General features: G+C 42.6%; 1 protein-coding gene across 1 annotated transcript in view; it reads left to right on the plus strand.

Annotated features, from left to right (window-relative positions):
• The window catches only part of LOC126285435 (cubilin-like), a 780558-nt gene that overhangs the window by 529977 nt on the left and 229130 nt on the right, over window positions 1-21451 (plus strand). Inside the window, exon 48 of the mRNA XM_049984824.1 lies at window positions 2252-2439. Within this exon, the coding sequence (XP_049840781.1) occupies window positions 2252-2439 (188 nt within the window). The remainder of the gene's footprint in view (window positions 1-2251; window positions 2440-21451) is intronic.

Genomic DNA, 21451 nt, shown 5'->3' on the forward strand with positions numbered 1-21451 from the left:
AGATTGATGGAAAGAACCCAGAAAATTTTGTGAGCGGATTACTATGCTTCAGTTGATGCGTAAATACTGAGCCTGATGTACACATAGACAGACAGAGCCATTATGACAGCAGTTGGACCGTCAATGACACCAATGCATGGTGGTTCAATGGTAAGTAAGGCTATCCAGATCACCCCATTGGGCACCTGGTGTTTCTTACCATGCTTTTCTGATTTAACCAGCTACCATTGTTGAGAGATTACCTCGCTTGGTGCTGCCAGAAGTTCATGTGAGTCAGAAACCCCAGCGACTTTGGCAAAAGAAGAGTCAGAGAGGGCTAGTGCCGTATTTTGAACCTCTGGGTCGTGTGTTAACCAGACATTCATGTCCCTAATTAGTGAATCTTCATATAAGGTAGCACACTGGGAACACCCATACTGACACTTGTGCAAGAGACCTTGCAGCTCAGCAATCTACGACTACTGAGGGTGCTTGTGGTTAATCTGTAACCATGCCACCACCACATGGATTTGATGACCACAATACTGCATGAGCAACTGACAAATTTCATCAAAGATAAGTTTCTCAGGGTTGGTAAAGGGGTTCAAATTCTGTACGATTTTGTATAATCTCTCACTGCTGGACAATAACAAGGCAACTTTATCAGCTGGTTTGATGATATGCCTTACCAGGCAGTGCAGCAAGAACTGGTGCACGATGTTCTACCATCTTTCTGTAGCCTTGTTGAAACCGGTGAACAGCACGGGGTGACAGGGAAGAAAGATTCTCTGCTGGCACCTAGCCTGCTATCGGTGTGATGTGAGTACGGGGCAATTCTGCATGCTGTTGAGCAGTTCTTGCATCTGTTCCTGCTGCAGCTTTTATTTCTGCTCTTGTAGGCACAACTGCCCTTTCAGCATTGCAAAAATGTCGGGTGCATCCCTGAACTGTCTCTGTTGGTATGAATGTAAACTATGCAAGCTGATAGTGGATCAGTGCCCAGCTGGGAAGTTAACCCCTAGAAAATGGAATAAAACACGACATGCAAGTCAATCTATGGTGGATCAAAGTCTGCACAACACACTTAGATGAGGCACAGAAACAAACACAAATTTGACAGGCCCTGACAGAGCTCCTGTTATATTTTACCTAGCCATGAATAAAATAGAAAAGATACGGGTCACTGGGCAAATAGTACTATTGCTTTTAGACCTTCTAAAATATGCAGTCTCTGTCACATGTTTAATGTTATGCCAGTACACATTAACAGTAAAATTATTAATAATTCTTGTCCATAGTTGTATTTGAAACAACTGTAAATTCAGTATCCAGATGGATATTATTATTGCATTTTGATTCAAATTTATATCGTCTTTCCTATGGCCATAATCACTTTTCAGCTGTAGTTTATTTATCTAGACTATGTTTGCTCTTTTCCCTATACCTTAATTTACCAACAAGTGGTTAAGGTTCCCTAACTGTGGTTCTCTCCCCCTGACTTCCTTCCCTCCAACATCACCCTCGTGCTGTGTATGGTGATGTATTGGTTATCCTTTTTTCATTCTAGTTATAGAGCCTCACATCTGTGTATGTTTTTAGCATAATTGGTTGCATTGAGGCCTGTGTCCATTGCTCAAGTGTCTGAGCTCATTACATTTGAATATTGTGGCATTTAAGAGGGAATATGGAATGTTGTAACATTTTGACCTACTTGGCACTGCCAATGATGCATTCATAAGTGGAAACATGTAACATAATTTTTGCATGATGTAGCTTGATGACAAAAGTAACTGATCACCTTTGAAACAAAGCATTTGTTTCACATAGAATAACACTGAATGCAGGAAAATGTCTTGTTTCAGAACATTTTGCATCATTCATTGTCACTGTGCTACTCCTGTCAGTAAACAAACAGATTTGAATGTTAAACCTGTATGACAAGTTGTATGCTAGTAACATAACCTCATTATTTTAAACCAGTCATGAAACTTAGTATTATCAATTTTTTGTGAGCTGGTATTGTGTTGCACAGTCGCTTGTTTTCTTGTCAGTGGGTACTGGGCTAAATAAATGTGTCAAAATTCATTTGAACTACTGCCAGAGGTGAAATTACAGAATAACAGCTGTATGTGAAACACTGCTTTTTGCTGGCAATTACTTATTACAAAACCTATAATTCCTTGCAATAATTCATAAAGTAATCATATTTATGTGCTGTGCTATGTCGTGCATTTTCTAATGTACATACTCATGTATTTGGTTCTTTCTACAGGGTGTGTCCAAGAGCTAACAGGGCCAGAAGGTGAAGTAACAAGTCCTGGATACCCAAATGCAAGGGATCGATTTCAATCATGTCAGTATGAAATTACAGTTCCCCAAGGCCGCCGTGTTTCCCTTGATGTGCTTGACATGGACCTAGACAATAGCCTAATGTACAACAGACCTGCCAGCTTTATATCAGTGAGTTATTGGACTCTGCTTGCATGCTTGCATTAAAAAATAGTAAAACTTTTTATAGGCTTATTGTGCACTACCTGTTGAGTGGGTGAGGGAAAACAGATATGAAGGGGGTCGTGTCAGAGAAAGTAGGATATCAAAGAGCATTTTGCTGTCCGCAGTCCAGAGAAGAAAGAAGGACAAAATGAGAAATAAATATGGATAGAGAAATAGAAATGAGAAGTGAAATTAATAATACTATTAAGAATTAACAGGAAAACAAAACTGGCAGTGGGGCAAATAGAAAGGGAGAAGGAGAGATGAAGATAGTAAAAAGAAGTGAAGAGAGTAATCAAGTATGTGAATAAATGTAAAATATAATAAAAAGGAGTGGTGTATTTTATGTTAACAGAAATTAATGACAAGAAAATTATGGATTGCATGAACAGATTTGAAAGCAAGTTATCCTCTCCTGATTTTTAGGGAAAAGTAGTATCGACTGTGAAAATCCAAATAATTCTTGTGATGTAGCAGGGACTTAGATACCTTGGGTCAGATTCAGCATCTGACAAGCAGGTTTGCCTGAGACATAGAGTTTGTCTATGCCCATTCAGGCACTCACCCAGTTTAGCAGTCATCATTCCTATAAAAATGATGTGCAGTGAACTCATGTTACTTGGTAAACAATATACATGATTTCATGTATGGCATCGACTTAGATGTCGTACAGTTTACCAGTGATGGGGCTTTTGTGATCTTTAGTGGGTGGGTGCATGGGGCAAAGTATGACCAATGCAGTAGGGATAATTGTATGATGAAGATATGAGAAAGACATGATCTCACTTCAGGGCTTGGATTGTGAAGGTCATGTCCATTGGTAAAGTAATGTATAAAGAATATTCAAAGCCATTGTGATTTGGGGGGGGGGGGGGTGATGATTCTAAGTTTTTCTTAGATTTAAGAGCTCCATTTGTCAGAGCACTAGAAGGTTACTGTTTGGGAGATTTATTTGCAGACAAGACCTGAAGATCTATAAAGTAGATGTGATATGTAAGTTTAGAAAAGGCTCTTGTTGTATGCGTTGAGGAAATCTACATATACATCTATACTCTTCAAACCACTGTGAAGTGCATGGCAGATGGTACTTCCCATTGTACCAGTTCCTAGGGTTTTTTCCTATTCCATTCATATATTAGCATTGGGAGAATGAGTGTTTCAATGCACCCATGCATGCTGTAATTAATCTATTCTTTTCCTCACAGTCCCTATGGTTGCAGTATGTTACTAGAGGCATCATGGTTCTTGACACTTTTTAAGTAGACTTTCTAAGGATATGACTTTTCAAGCTTTCCCATTGAATCTGTTGCAAATACACTTCTAGGGTTTGCTGCCAGATCATATTGTGTAAATCGCACAATATTACATTGATGCAATTTCATGACGTCATCAGGTAATGGTAATTGCTGCTGTCACTGGTGCATGGTACAACTGATGATAATCAGACAGCGGCGTAAAAATTTATAAGGCCGGTAGTAAGCAATACACATGGGCATGATGATGCTCACAGTTGGAGGAAAGTGGTGCTCCTAGTGCCCCCTGCTGAGAGCCACAGAAAGACCGTTTGTGCATGCACTGTGGGCAATGACTGTGCTGCCAAAGCTCCTGTTGTTAAGCGCTGAATTAAATATTAGCTGTGCGTTGTGTCGAGTCATGAATCAGAAGTTCTTGTTTTCCCTAAGGATAGTTTACACCCATCTTTGTAACTCTCTCCCATGAATAAACAAACCTGTGATCATTTGTGTTGCCCTTCTTTGTATAAATTCAATATCCCCTGTTAGTCGTATTTGGACAAATCCCACAAATTTGAGGAATATTCAAGGCTTGGTCACATGAGTTATTTATGAGCAATCCAATTTGTAGATTAGTTGCATTTTCCTGGTATTTGGCCAATAAACTGAAGTCTGCAACCTGCTTTACCTATGACTGTGCTCATGTGATCACTCCATTTCATATCCCTACAAAGTGTTACATCCTGATATTTGTATGAGTTAACTGATTTCTGCTCTGACTCACTGTTCTGTTACTTTTTTTGTTTTGTGGAATACACAGTTTTACATTTCTGATCATTTAAAGCAAGTGGCCAATCATTACTCCACCTTAAAATCTTATCAAGATCTGACTGAATTTTTGTTTACCATCTTTCAGACAGTACTATATTATACAGGGTGTATATGCTCCGGGACAACTGGGAAATTCAGGAAAAACTCAGGACTTTTTCATCTGGGAGAAAACCAAGAAAAACCTAGAAATGTTTGGAGTTGTGGGAATTTTTCATTGTTTTAGTTTTCAGTTTTTTTTGTTTTTTTTTTTTTTTTTTTGTTTTTTTTTTTTTGTAATTTTGAATGCTAAGAACTGACACTCTAACAAAGAATATCCCACTGCTGCAGAATAATACTGCACCAATAAAACATAAAAGAGAGAAAAATAAAAAATAATAATAAAACTTTAGTTGCAAAGGAAATGGACCATTTACAACCAAACACTGTGCAAACACAAGTGCCTTCCAACAGCAAAATGTGTCAAAGGCCAGACTTTGCTATACTTTGTAACAAAAAGTGCTTTTGATGAGTGTGACAACATAACTGTATAAATTGGGTTCATGTGAGCAGTTGTCAGCAGGCTGATGTGCCACAGTTGTCACATATGAGCAGTACCTTCTCCAACTTTTGGCTACGTGAATCGGATGCTAACTAGAAAAATTTTTCTGGCCTGCGCAACCACCCAGATTCACAAATGCGCAGAGCAGTCTTGAGTTGTAGTGGGTAGGGCAGTAGTCTCCACATGACCCGTGAGTTGCAGTGGGTAGAGCGGTAGTTTCCACATGACCAGTGTTTACGTTTAGTAATTTTGCTGTTTACTCTTTGTTTACAGCTGCCATGTCAGATGCACTGTTTACCCTTTGTTTACAGCTGCCATGTCACTAGGACATCAAAGGAGTAGGTTGATTCCAACAGTAACTCATTGATATTATAGTCATAGGATATTACTTTTTTTCTTTTTGTGAAGTGCACAATTTTACATTTGAGCTCAGAATATGTTCTAAGATTCCACAACAAATCAATGTCAAAGGTGTTGGACAGCTGTTTTATAGATCATTTTTACTACCCATCTAGTAGATGGGTGTGACACGAACTTTCTTGCAACTACTGGACACAAGTTTTTATTTGAGTGATATATTAAAAACAAAGATTCCAAGACTTACCAAGCGGGAAAGCGCCGGCAGACAGGCACAAAGAACAAAACACACAAACACACACACAGAATTACTAGCTTTCGCAACCGATGGTTGCTTCTTCAGAAAGGAGAGGGAAAGACGAAAGGATGTGGGTTTTAAGGGAGAGGGTAAGGAGTCATTCCAATCCCGGGAGCAGAAAGACTTCCCTTAGGGGAAAAAAAGGACAGGTGTACACTCGCGCGCGCACACACACACACACACACACACACACACACACACACACACACACACACACATATCCATCCGCACATACACAGACACAAGCAGACATACTTTAAATATGTCTGCTTGTGTCTGTGTATGTGCGGATGGATATGTGTGTATGTGTGTGTGTGTGTGTGTGTGTGTGTGTGTGTGTGTGTGTGTGTGTGTGCGCGCGAGTGTACACCTGTCCTTTTTTTCCCCTAAGGGAAGTCTTTCCGCTCCCGGGATTGGAATGACTCCTTACCCTCTCCCTTAAAACCCACATCCTTTCGTCTTTCCCTCTCCTTCCTGAAGAAGCAACGATATAGAAAGAAACTTCCACACGAGAAAAATATCTTAAAAACAAACAACGATTCAAAGACTTACCAAGCGGGAAAGCGCCGGTAGATAGGCACAATGAATAAAACACACAAACTCACACAGAATTTGAGCTTTCGCAACCGGCGGCTGCTTCGTCAGGAAAGAGGAAAGGAAAAGGAAAGATGAAAGGATGTGGGTTTTAAGGGAGAGGGTAAGGAGTCATTCCAATCCCGGGAGCGGAAAGACTTACCTTAGGGGAAAAAAGTATAGGTATATACTCGCACACACACACACACACACACACACACACGCACACATATCCATCCATACATACACAGACACAAGCAGGTATATTTTAATATATTTTTCCCATTTTATATAAAATAGAAAGAAACTTCCACATGAGAAAAATATATTAAAAACAAAGATTCCAAGACTTACCAAGTGGGAAAGTGCCGGTAGACAGGCACAATAAATAAAACACACAAACACACACACAGAATTTCTAGCTTTCGCAACCGACGGTTGCTTCTTCAGGAAAGGGAGAAGGAGAGGGAAAGACGAAAGGATGTGGGTTTTAAGGGAGAGGGTAAGGAGTCATTCCAATCCCGGGAGCGGAAAGACTTCCTTAGGGGGAAAAAAAGATAGGTGTACACTCGCACACACACACACACACACATCCATCTGCACATACACAGACACAAGCAGACATTTGTAAAGGCAAAGAGTTCGGACAGAGATGTCAGTCGAGGCAGAAGTACAGAGGCAAAGAAGTTGTTGAAAGACAGGTGAGGTATGAGCGGCAGCAACTTGAAATTAGTGGAGGTTGAGGCCTGGCGGATATCAAGAAGAGAGGATATACTGAAGGGCAAGTTCCCATCTCCGGAGTTCGGATAGGTTGGTGTTGGTGTTGGTGGGAAGTATCCAGATAACCCGGACGGTGTAACACTGTGCTAAGATGTGCTGGCTGTGCACCAAGGCATGTTTAGCCACAGGGTGATCCTCATTACCAACAAACACTGTCTGCCTGTGTCCATTCATGCGAATGGACAGTTTGTTGCTGGTCATTCCCATATAGAACGCGTCACAGTGTAGGCAGGTCAGTTGGTAAATCACATGGGTGCTTACACACATGGCTCTGCCTTTGATCATGTGCACCTTCCGGGTTACAGGACTGGAGTAGGTGGTGGAGGGAGGGTGCATAGGACAGGTTTTACACCGGGGGCGGTTACAAGGGTAGGAGCCAGAGGGTAGGGAAGGTGGTTTGTGGATTTCATAGGGATGAACCAAGAGGTTACGAAGGTTAGGTGGACGGCGGAAAGACACTCTTGGTGGGGTGGGGAGGATTTCATGAAGGATGGATCTCATTTCGGGGCAGGATTTTAGGAAGTCGTATCCCTGCTGGAGAGCCACATTCGGAGTCTGATCCAGTCCCGGGAAGTATCCTGTCACAAGTGGGGCACTTTTAGGGTTCTTCTGTGAGAGGTTCTGGGTTTGAGGGGATGAGGAAGTGGCTCTGGTTATTTGCTTCTGTAGCAGGTCGGGAGGTTAGTTGTGGGATGCGAAAGCTGTTTTCAGGTTGTTGGTGTAATGGTTCAGGGATTCACGACTGGAGCAGATTCGTTTGCCACGAAGGCCTAGGCCATAGTGAAGGGACCGTTTGATATGGAATGGGTGGCAGCTGTCATAATGGAGGTACTGTTGCTTGTTGGTGGGTTTGATGTGGACGGATGTGCGAAGCTGGCCATTGGACAGATGGAGGTCAACGTCAAGGAAAGTGGCATGGGATTTGGAGTAGGACCAGGTGAATCTGATGGAACCAAAGGAGTTGAGGTTGGAGAGGAAATTCAGGAGTTGTTCTTCACGGTGAGTCCAGATCATGAAGATGTCGTCAATAAATCTGTACCAAACTTTGGGTTGGCAGGCTTGGGTAACCAAGAAGGCTTCCTCTAAGCGACCCATAAATAGGTTGGCATACGAGGGGGCCATTCTGGTACCAATGGCTGTTCCCTTTAATTGTTGGTATGTCTGGCCTTCAAAAGTGAAGAAGTTGTGGGTCAGGATGAAGCTGGCTAAGGTGACAAGGAAAGAGGTTTTAGGTAGGGTGGCTGGTGGTCGGCGTGAAAGGAAGTGTTTCATTGCAGCGAGGCCCTGGACGTGTGGGATATTTGTGTATAGGGAAGTGTCATCAATGGTTACAAGGATGGTTTCCGGGGGTAACAGACTGGGTAATGATTCCAGGCGTTCGAGACAGTGGTTGGTGTCTTTGATGAAGGATGGGAGACTGCATGTAGTGGGTTGAAGGTGTTGATCTATGTAGGCAGAGATATGTTCTGTGGGGGCTTGGTAACCAGCTACAATGGGGCGGCCGGGATGTTTGGGTTTGTGAATTTTGGGAAGTAGGTAGAAGGTAGGAGTGCGAGGTGTCGGTGGGGTCAGGAGTTTGATGGAGTCAGGTGAAAGGTTTTATAGGGGGCCTAAGGCTCTGAGGATTCCTTGAAGCTCCACCTGGACATCAGGAATGGGATTACCTTGGCAAACTTTGTATGTAGATTTGTCTGAAAGCTGACGCAGTTCCTCAGCCACATAGTCCCGATGATCAAGTAGCACGGTCGTGGAACCCTTGTCAGCCGGAAGATATGACATAGGACACTGCACATTTCCCAGCAGATGAAGTGAGTCTCACTATATCAGTTTAGGCTTCAGTGGAAGACAGCACTTTGTACTTTTTGATTAGGAAGAGGGATGTAATGACCTGGATTTTCCTTGGTCACTGTTTTCCCTGTATTGGACCCATAAACCGACCCCACACACACACACACACACACACACACACACACACACACACACACACACACACACACACACCACTCACCGTCAGATGGACGAATAGCAGTAGATCCTGTATTTTTTGCAAAAGAGGCAGTACTCATAGGTGAGGATAGTACTTGAGGTACATTTTGTATCTCTGATATGTGACTCTCAGCATGCCTCCCACCACACTTATTCACAGCAGCTTCTCAGTAGACTCCCCATTCGCAGCAGTTGCCATTCATTTGACAATAGTCAGAGTATTTTCAAGTTGCTTACATATAGCAGCTTACTCATCCTGTACCTGAGAAAAGCATACACAGTAATGCTGCATTATACCTAGTGCAGTGTTTCATGGAACAGCAATCAAATAACTTTAAATGAAACAATGGAAAGTTTAGGATGGGTGTAGCAATCTAACCTCTATATAATATTGTTGTAACTTTAAACAAAGTTTCCTATTTCTCTTTTAGTCAATTGGTCTGTTATGCTACAAGTATTATCAATAGCCTTTTAGAACTGGGACAGTTTACAGCCAGAACAAGATATTTATTACCACAACAGACCAATGGGAGAAGTAGAGTTATCAGGCATGGAGGCCATACTTGTATGTGATTTTTGTGTAGGGCAAGGTCTTGTTGATAGTGAAAAATAATGTGAGAGAAAGGTGACATTGGATTTGAGATGATTAGCATCTTTATTTGTCTTTCAGTGTTTTCTAGTACAGTTGGCTTTGTCTCAGAGTTTACAGTAGAGCCAAGTTCATGCAATAATCAATCAAATACACAGAAAATAAAGAGCTTATTTAAGAAATAAAAGGTTTTCTGTCTCATTTAGAATGCTTAGTTTCTAGAATGCTTCGATTGAATAAAGTTCATTCTATTTTAACTAACTCTATAATATCCTCTTGAATTTATTTAGTGGTTCTGTTTGACCTGAGTATGGTAAATTATTGAAATATTTTATCCATAAGTATTTATAGATATTCCATTCACATGTGGAACAGTGAAGGGGAAATCCGTCACTGGTTACAGGAGTACCCTTCATCACACACTGCCAGATGACTTATAGAGTATTGATGTAGTTATAATGATCTGTATCAAATCTTTAGGAAGGTAAATCCAATGAGTGACAGTTTCTGGTATTGTGTACATGCACATCACATGTTGAACAATGGAAGCACCTGATTGGAATATGGACGGCTGTTCCCCTTAGGATGACACATTTAGTTGCAGACAGGCATGGTGATAAGACACTTACACATTAGCTTTCGGCCAAAGCAGTCTTCAGAAAAGGAAACACATACATTCATTCTCATTAGCAAGCACACCTCACACACACATCACCATCCGCAGCTCCATATTTTGGAATACTGCTGTCACATTGAATGGAAGCAGCAGTCTGGAGGGGATAGGGAAGGTGAAGGGATAGCAGGGTATGGGTTGGGGGAGAGAAAGGCCGTCTGGTGTAGTGTGCAGGAACTAGACTGTCAACAGATGCGGCACTGGCAGGACGTATGGCAAATGAGGAGGGGGTGGCAACAAGGAGTAAAAGAGGAGAGGAGCAGGGAAGGGGAAAGATGGATAGGTGTATTGACACATGTTGGTACAAAAAGGGGGCGAGGGCACGAGAGTGGGAAGGAGGTTATAGGACAGAGGGGATGGAAACTGTTGGGTGGAGGGTGTGAGTACTTAGGTTGAGTGCAGGACAATTTTGGGAGCAGAGAATGTGTTGTAAGGAATACTCCCATCTGCACAGTTCAGCAAAGGTGATGGTAGATGAGAAGATCCAGATGCCTCAGGAAGTGAAGCAGCCTTTGAAATCAAGCATATTATCTTCAACAGCATGTTGTGTCACAGGGTATTTTGCATTGCTCTTGGCCACAGATAGGCTGTGGCCTTTCATCCTGGTGGACAGTTGGTATGCAGTCATACCAATGCAAAAAGTTGTACATGATTGCAGCAGAGCTGGTATATGGTTGATTTCACAGGTGGCCCTTCCTCTGATGGGGTATGATAAGCCTGTGATAGGACTGGAATAGGAGGAGCTGGGTGGGTGGATTGGGCAGGACTTGCACGTGAGTCTTCCACAGCCATATGATCCTTGTGCCAAGGGGTTGGGTTGGGAGTGGCATAGGGATGGACTAGAATGTTGTGGAGGTTAGGTGGGTGATGAAACACTTCTTCAGTAGGGGTGGGAAGTATCTTGGGTAGGATGTCCCTCATTTCAGGACATGATGACATGTAACCAACCACTTCCTTCACCAATTCTCCACCATACCTACCCTTTTACTTCATGCAACCACATTTATCACTTGATGCCTCTTGCCTCTACATTAACACATGTCCATGGTCTTACTGTGATTGAACAACACCTTTCCCAACTTCCTTCAGACTACAAACTCACTACCTCTCTCCTCATACACTTTAATGACTTTATCATGACCCACAACTGCTTCTTCATTGAAAGGAAGGTATACAAACACAGCCATGGGCATCCTCTTATGCCAACCTGTTTATGGGCCTTCTAGAGGAGACCTTTGTAGCCTGCCAAAATGCCAAACCCCTAGTCTGGTTCACGTTCATTGCTGACATCATGATCTGGACTCAAGGCTACAACACTCTATCCTCATTCCTTCACAACCTCAACACGTTTTCTCTCATCTGCTTCACCTGGTCCTCCTCAATGCAGCATGCCACCTTCCTGACACTGACCTCCTCCTCTTTGATGGCTCTGTCCACATTTCTGTCCACTCTATACCCAACAACTGCTAACAGCACCTGCATATTGACAGCTGTCATCCCTTCTACACCAAAAGGTCCCCCCCCCCCCCCCCATACAGCCTTGCCACCTGCGGATGGAATATCTGCAGTGATCAGAACTCCCTTGCTCAGTATGCTAAGGGTCTCATCAAGGCCTCCACAGACAGTCAATAGACTCGAGACCTAATCCACAAACAGATTTTCTATGCCATTTCTTCACACCCTTCCAATCCTCTCACACCCTCCACATAACCAGCTAGAAAGGAGTGTCTCCTTTGTCACACAGTACCACCCTGCACAGGAACAACTGAGCTACATCCTTCATCGGGGCTTTTGTTTATGTATCATCATGCCCTGAAATGAGGAACATTCTATTCAAGATCTGTCTCACTTCTCTTAGGTTGTGTTCCATTGCCCACCCAACCTTCACAACATCCTATTCCATGCTTATGCCACACCCAACCCCAACCCTAGCCACAGGTATCATACTCCTGTGGAAGACCGAAGTGCACTCCCCCACCTAGCACCTCCTATTCCAGTTCTGTCACAGGCTTACCTTACCCCATCAAAGGCTGGCCACCTTTGAAAGCAACCATTTCATGTACCAGCTCTGTTGCAAACACTGCACATCTTTTTGTATTGGTATGACTGCTAACCAGCTGTCCACCAGGACAAATGCCCACAGGCAAATTGTTGTCAAGAGCAAAGAAAATCACTCTGTGGCACAACATGCAGCTGAACATAATACGCTTGATTTCAAAGGCTGCTTCACTACCTGAACCATGTAGATCCTTCCCTCCACCACCAGCTTTTCTGAACTGCACAGATGGGAGTCATCCTTACAACTTAATAGCTGTTACCAAAATTATCCTGACCTCATCCTACAGTAACCTGCTGTCCTCACACTCTCCATCCAACAGCTTCTGCCCCTTCTCTTCTATCCCATCATCCTTATTCTCATCCATCTGTGTGCCAACTGCCTTCCCCATCCCCTCCAGATTTCTGCCTCTGTTCTATATGACAGCTGAATTTTGGTCCAAGATTCTTGAGATAGCAGTCCTGTGTGCATTAGGTTTGCTTGCTTGTGTCAGTGATGGTGATGTGTGTGTGAGGTATGCTTGCTAATGTGAGTGAATGTGTGTGTTCATTTTCTGAAGATAGCTGTGGCCAACAGTTAATTTGTAAGTGCCTTTTCATTGTGCCTATCTGCAACTCAAAGTGTCATCTTTATAGTGTGTAGCAGTCTACCTTTTTTCTTATATGGTTGCCATCTCGTGCTGAATTTTCTCTAGCATATATTAAATAGTTACAGTGTATATATGCTGGCTATGGACTGTCATTATGCCTAAAAGTTTAAAGTATGTGATCTGAGGCTACCCCGGTATATATGTTAATTGAAGGGTTCTTGGGTGTCCAGCCGGATACGTTCAGCGAATCTACATGACTACTCTGCAATTCAATTTTAAGTGCTTGGCAGAGGGTTCATCGAACCACAATCATACTATCTCTCTACTATTCCACTCCCGAACAGCGAGCGGGAAAAACGAACACCTAAACCTTTCTGTTCGAGCTCTGATTTCTCTTATTTTATTTTGATGATCATTCCTACCTATGTAGGTTGGGCTCAACAAAATATTTTCGCATTCGGAAGAGAAAGTTGGTGACTGAAATTTCGTAAAAAGGTCTCGCCGCGACGAAAAACGTCTATGCTGTAATGACTTCTATCCCAACTCGCGTATCATATCTGCCACACTCTCTCCCCTATAACGTGATGATACAAAACGAGCTGCCCTTTTTTGCACCCTTTCGATGTCCTCCGTCAATCCCACCTGGTAAGGATCCCACACCGCGCAGCAATATTCTAACAGAGGACGAACGAGTGTAGTGTAAGCTGTCCCTTTAGTGGACTTGTTGCATCTTCTAAGTGTCCTGCCAATGAAACGCAGCCTTTGGCTCGCCTTCCCGACAATATTATCTATGTGGTCCTTCCAACTGAAGTTGTTTGTAATTTTAACACGCAGGTACTTGGTTGAATTGACAGCCTTGAGAATTGTACTATTTATTGAGTAATCGAATTCCAACGGATTTCTTTTGGAACTCATGTGGATCATCTCACACTTTTCGTTATTTAGCGTCAACTGCCACCTGACACACCATACAGCAATCTTTTCTAAATCGCTTTGCAACTGATACTGGTCTTCGGATGACCTTACTAGACGGTAAATTACAGCATCATCTGCGAACAGTCTAAGAGAACTGCTCAGATTGTCACCCAGGTCATTTATATAGATCAGGAACAGTAGAGGTCCCAGGATGCTTCCCTGGGGAACACCTGATATCACTTCAGTTTTACTCGATGATTTGCCGTCTATTACTACGAACTGCGAACTTCCTGACAGGAAATCACGAATCCAGTCGCACAACTGAGACGATACCCCATAGCTCCGCAGCTTGATTAGAAGTCGCTTGTGAGGAACGGTGTCAAAAGCTTTCCGGAAATCTAGAAATACGGAATCAACTTGAGATCCCCTGTCGATAGCGGCCATTACTTCGTGCGAATAAAGAGCCAGCTGCGTTGCACAAGAGCGATGTTTTCTGAAGCCATGCCGATTACGTGTCAATAGATCGTTCCCTTCGAGGTGATTCATAATGTTTGAATACAGTATATGCTCCAAAACCCTACTGCAAACCAACGTCAATGATATAGGTCTGTAGTTAAATGGATTACTCCTACTACCCTTCTTGAACACTGGTGCGACCTGCGCAATTTTCCAATCTGTAGGTACAGATCTATCGCTGAGCGAGCGGTTGTATATGAGTGCTAAGTAGGGAGCTATAGTATCAGCGTAATCTGAAAGGAACCTAATCGGTATACAATCTGGACCTGAAGACTTGCCCGTATCAAGCGATTTGAGTTGCTTCGCAACCCCTAAGGTATGTACTTCTAAGAGACTCATGCTAGCAGATGTTCGTGTTTCAAATTCTGGAATATTCCATTCGTCTTCCCTGGTGAAGGAATTTTGGAAAACTGTGTTCAATAACTCCGCTTTAGCGGCACAGTCGTCGATAACAGTACCATCGGCACTGCGCAGCGAAGATATTGACTGCGTCTTGCCGCTTGTGTACTTTACATACGACCAGAATTTCTTCGGATTTTCTACCAAATTTCGAGACAATGTTTCATTGTGGAACCTATTAAAGGCATCTCGCATCGAAGTACATGCCAAATTTCGCGCGTCTGTAAGTTTTAGCCCATCTTCGGGATTTCGCGTTCTTCTGAACTTCGCATGCTTTTTCCGTTGCCTCTGCAACAGCGTTCGGACCTTTTTTGTGTACCACGGGGGATCCGTTCCATCTCTTACCAATTTATGAGGTATGAATATCTCAATTGCTGTTGCTACTATATCTTTGAATTTGAGCCACATCTCGTCTACATTCGCATAGTCAGTTCGGAAGGAATGGAAATTGTCTTTTAGGAAGGCTTCTAGTGACACTTTATCCGCTTTTTTAAATAAAATTATTTTGCGTTTGTTTCTGATGGATTTGGAAGAAATGGTATTGAGCCTAGCTACAACGACCTTGTGATCACTAATCCCTGTATCAGTCATCATGCTCTCTATCAGCTCTGGATTGTTTGTGGCTAAGAGGTCAAGTGTGTCTTCACAACCATTTACAATTCGCGTGGGTTCGTGGACTAACTGCTCAAAATAATTTTCGGAGAAAGCATTTAGGACAATCTCGGAAGACGTTTTCTGCCTACCACCGGTTTTGAACAAGTATTTTTGCCAACAAACCGAGGGTAGGTTGAAGTCCCCACCAACTATAACCGTATGAGTGGGGTATTTATTTGTTACGAGACTCAAACTTTATCTGAACTGTTCCGCGACTGTATCATCGGAGTCTGGGGGTCGGTAGAAGGAGCCAATTATTAACTTAATTCGGCTGTTAAGTATAACCTCCACCCATACCAATTCGCATGGAGTATCTACTTCGACTTCACTACAAGATAAACCACTACTGACAGACACAAACACTCCACCACCAATTCTGCCTAATCTATCTTTCCTGAACACCGTCTGAGAGTTCGTAAAAATTTCTGCAGAACTTATTTCAGGCTTTAGCCAGCTTTCTGTACCTATAACGATATCAGCTTCTGTGCTTTCTATTAGCGCTTGAAGCTCAGGGACTTTTCCAGCGCAACTACAACAATTTACAACTATAATTCTGACTGTTCCTTGATCCAAGCATGTCCTGTAATTGCCATGCACCCTTTGACATTGCAGCCCACCCCGTACTTTCCTGAGGCCTTCTAACCTAAAAAACCGCCCAGTCCATGCCACACAGCCTCTGCTATCAGTGTAGCCGCCAGCTGAGTGTAGTGAACTCCTGACCTATTCAGCGGAACCCGAAACCCCACCACCCTATGGCGCAAGTCAAGGAATCTGCAGCCAACACGGTCGCAAAACCGTCTGAGCCTCTGATTCAGACCCTCCACCCGGCTCTGCACCAAAGGTGCGCAGTTGGTTCTGTCAACGATGCTGCAGATGGTGAGCTCTGCCTTCATCTCGTAAGCAAGACCAGCAGCCTTCACCAAATCAGTTAGCCGCTGGAATCCAGAGAGAATTTCCTCAGATCCAAAGCGACACATGTCATTAGTGCCGACGTGTGCCACCACCTGCAGCTGGCTGCACCCTGTGCTCTTCATGGCATCCGGAAGGACCCTTTCCACATCAGGAATGACTCCTCCCGGAATGAACACGGAGTGCACACTGGATTTCTTCCCCTCCTTAGCCACCGTATCCCTAAGGGGCCCCATTACGCGCCTAACATTGGAGCTCCCAACTACCAGTAAGCCCACCCTCTGCGATTGCCCGGACCTTGAAGGCTGAGAATGATCCTCTGATACAGGGCAGGCAGTTGCATCTGGCTCAGCCAGAGACAGTGCCTGAAACCGGTTTGTCAGACGCACCGGGGGGGCTTTCTGATCAGCCTCCGGGGACGCCTTTCGCTGCCTGCCACGCCTTGGAACACCCTCCCAATCAACCACAGGCGAGGGCTCAGCCCCACTGCGGGCAGCAACCGGGGCAACCACAGCGGCAGACCGATCTGGGGACAGACGGGACGAGGTTGACATCCCCGTGATACCCAAGTCCGGCTCCCCACAGTGGTGCCCATTGGCAACAGCCTCAAGCTGCGTGACCGAAGTCAGCGCCGATTGCAGCTGTGAGCGAAGGGATGCCAATGATATTTCAATGAATAACCAGTCTGTCATCACCAGGTAGTGCTGATACAGTCCACTCACTGCGACTGGTATTTTACTTTCACAGATCCAAGTGCAATTCTGTGTGCCCAACGGCCACAGCATGTTCAGTGTGTGGAAAGCGGTGGCCATTGTTGGGGGGAGGGGGGGGGAGGAGGTAATTGCTGTATATCTTTGGCAGCTGTGGCAGAATGATCTTGTGTCTGCTTGCACCTTGATAGAGCTTAGTATTTGTTCCATGCCTTCCTGTGTTGGTAACCAGTGTCCCTGTTAATGAGGTTGTCTGTTACGCGAATTACTATGGCCTCTTTGAAGATGCAATTCTAGTAGTTATTTGTGAAGGCCATTACTTTTTTTTGTCATAATTCACTGTGTGTCCAGTGTTTATGCAATGTTCTACTAGGGCAGATTGGCTTGGTTGGCATAGAGTGGGTAAAGCGTTGGTGTTTTTTGCATCAATCTTCCACCATATGAACTATTTGGCTGATATTTGTCACAGCTGCACAAAATTTCATGTAAGCCTGCTTTCTTGATGCCGACATTGTCTTTCAGCATTCCTAGTAAGGTAAGCATCTTAGCTGGTGGTCGGAAGACTGTGTCGATCTATGTTGCCTCCGTTTGTCTCCCTATTGTGGATGACACATTCAGTGCAAAATGTAGAAATGCCAGGGCTTTTTTCTCTTCTTCCATTTGTTCTTCATCTTGGTCTCTACTGCACCTTTGTTGTCAGAAGGCCCTTTGGATTTAGCAGTTGCTGTATCCATTCCTGCGGAACACAGTTTCCAGATGTTTGAGTTCTGTTGATAGGTTTTGATTGTCCAAGATCATGTGTGCTCTGTGTATCAAAGTGTTAAGAACTCTGTTTAGCTCAGCTGGATGGTGGCAACAGGAAGCTTGTAGGTACATTTCAGTGTGTGTGGCCTTGCAGTAAACACTGTGATCCAGTGAGCCATGTCACCAAAATATCATGGGCATTCAATGATTGTATTTGGCTGGACATCCGACAACTCTTCAAACAAATTTAAAGTAATTTCTGCAGGCCTCTGTTGGTGCTAATACTAATAGGCATCTGAGAGATTTCTTCTATCAATTGACAATATGTTCAGGGTGGTGATTCTTCTAGAAAATCTGTAATTCTCAGGGACTTACATTTTATCTGGAAAACTAAGGGAATTTCAAGAATTTTAGAGAATTCTGTGTTTTTAACATAACAGTAGAATTTAATTTATTGAGCTTTATAAATCACAAATTTTAAAATACTTAATTTTTTGAAGTGTGTTAATTATTTGAATATTAGTCCGTTACAAATTATTGATGTTAAAAACTGTGGTTAAACTAGAGCTGGGAGGAAAGAAAAGTTATTACTGTGAGCTGCTAAACCCATACCCCCCTCACCCTTGGTCTCTATTAATTTCTCAGGAGCTTCTTGTGACATCATCTTCCTCCCCATATCTGGAATTCTCAGAAATCACACACCCCCGCCCCTGCCTCAAATAGCCACCCTGACGTTTAGCTATTGAGGAAGTATTACAAATCAAAATTCCACACTGCAGATGGAAATGGAAGAAAGCAAAGAATGTGTGTTTGATCAACCTGTTTCGTAATTTCTTCCATTAAAAAAGGAACATGAGCTGGTTTGGTGCACATATAATTGATGTGTGCTTACCAGGAAAGTTTTATGTCTGTGATGAGTCCAAGTAATTTCACTGTTTTATTTTTACTTAGACTGTGTTTTTTCTGGTTAATTCATAATTGGGTGGCCTGGTCCCAGTGGATAGTCATTTGCATCACTTCTCTGTTGTAATCTCATACACTTTGTAAATTTTCTGTTGCAGTTATTAAGTTATTAGTGTCTTACTGTTCTCATATAAGACATTCTTATATGGCAGATAATTTGAAAAGTCATTAATGTAGACAATGAACAGGTATGGTCCAAGAACAGAGTCTTGGGAGATTCCTCTTTTTGTTGGGGGTGATACTGATCTTTGCTAATAGAAGATGTGAATAAATGGAGTGATTTATCTACAGTGCTATAGTATTTTAATTTGGTGATCATATTGTCACCACAATCTCTTCATCATGCTTTTGTTTTCCAACTACAGTTTTCTGTAGATATGGATATATGTGAAACTTAGAGGGTGCCATATTAAGTGAATGAGTTGGCTGATTGGCTGATCTAACTCATCATACTTTAAATTTTCCAGTTTACACATTGTCAAAGCACTATTTTCAGCATGTGCAGGAAAAATGACAACCCCTTGGGGTTTCCCTCATTTTTGTCAATCGCCCATGTCATTGTTTCCTATCACTCATTCATTCCTTGTGTTCTGTAGATCATGTCAAGTATAAGAACCTTAGGGATGCAAAAAGAGTCAAGATACTTTAGCCTGGCACAAAGACAAAATGAAATTTAATCAGTATTTTGCACTCTTGGTAAATTAGGACTGCACTACTTATTGATTGTCACATTTATTACATCTACAGGGTTGAACATAAATAAAGAACACAACACATTACCAACTCTAACACGGTGTAGGGAAGCCATTGACATTCAAAACATCTGTATCTGCATCTACCTCTACACTCTGCAAACTGCCTTGTCGTGTGTAGTGAGGGTACTACAGTGTACTAGTGTCAGTTCACCTTTTCCTGTTCCAGTCACGTATGGTTCACAGAAAGAATGATTGCTGGTAAGCCTCCATGTGGGCTTGAATTTCTCTAATTTTACATTGATGTTCTTGTCATGAGCTATAAGGAGGAGGAAGAAATATATTGATGGACTCTTCCAGGAATGTATACTCCCAGAACTAAACTGTAGGCCATACAGTGATGCAGCAGAACACCTCTCTTGTTTCATCTGCCACTGGAGTTGGCTGAGCATACCATAAAACTCTTGTACTTGCTATGTGAACCTGTAATGAAATGTAGAGTCCTTCTTTGGATCGTCTTTGTTTCCTCTATGAGTCCTATCTGATACAGATCCCATGTTGATGAACAGTATTCAGGTATTGGTTTAACGAGTGTTTTGTAAGCTTCTTCTTTTGTTGATGAACTACATTTCCTGAGGATTCTTCCAGTGATTCTCAGTCTGACATCTGCCTTACTTGCATGTAATTTTATGTGGTTGTTCCACTTCAAATCACCTCATACACATACCCCTAGATATTTTATAGAAGTAACTGCTGTCAGTGATTGTTTTGAAATTTTGTAATCATACAATAAAGGGTCTTTCTGTCTACTTACTTGCAGTACATTTGTTTTTGTTGAGGGTCAACTGCAAGTCCCTGCACCAAGTATCAATCCTCTGCAGGTTTTCCTGCATTTCACTACAGTTTTCTAGATCAACAGGGACAGGTGAAAATGTGTGCCCTGACTGTGCGCAGCTGACGGTATTAATATAATTCTAATTTCGTTCTAGACAGTTGCAGGTCATCAATGGTGTCTGTTCTTTCGGCCATGTTCGAAAGAACAGACACCGTATCCATATAAGTATACAGTTTTCTAGTGTTGCAACTTCTCGATACACAACAGCATCATCCATAAAATGCCTCATGGAACTTCCAACATTGTCTACTATGTCATTTAAGTATACTGCGAAAAGTTCTATAACACTTCCCTGGGGTGTGTGCAAAGTTACTTTTAGGTGAGAAGACTTTTTTCCATTCAGAATGATATGCCCTGTTTTGTTTACTACAAACTCTTCAATCCAACCACACAGTTGGTCTGATATTCCAGAAGCCCACATTTTGTTTATTAGGCAGCAATGAAAAAGTGTAACATATGCCGTCTGGATGTCAAGAAACATGGCATCTACCTGATCACCTGTAACTATTGCTTTCTCAGTGTTGTGGATGAACAAAGTGAGCCAGGTTTCACATGGATCATTGTTTTTGGAACCCATGTTGGTTCACAAAGAGGAGATTTTTAACCTCTAGAAATGTCGTAATATGCAAGCATAAAACATCTTCAAAATTCTACAACAGGCTGATGGCGGAGATACAGATCTGTAGTGATGTGTTTTTGTTCAACAACCCTTCTTGAGAACATTAATGGCCGTGCTTCTTTCCAATTATTAGGAATACTTCACTCCTGTAGAGACCTACAGTACATTGGTGCTAGAAGATAGGCAAATTCTTTTGCATACTTTTTGCCATATTCAGTGATGCTGTAATAGCCTTATGATCACTGATTCCCTGTACTTTGCTGAGTCGAGTTTTATAGTATCAGGTCTAAGATGTTATCTTCAAAAATAATTTATCTGGGAAATTCTTCTAGTTAATATTTTGGTAAGGTACTTAAAACAATTTCACATGATTATCTACCCCTGTTCCTGCTACCTTGGTAAGTTAAAATCTTCATAACATGATCAGCAAATTTATGGAAAATATTCTCAAATTTCTCTCA

This window comes from Schistocerca gregaria, chromosome 8, assembly GCF_023897955.1.
Source record: "Schistocerca gregaria isolate iqSchGreg1 chromosome 8, iqSchGreg1.2, whole genome shotgun sequence".
NCBI classification, from domain to species: Eukaryota; Metazoa; Arthropoda; class Insecta; order Orthoptera; family Acrididae; genus Schistocerca; species Schistocerca gregaria.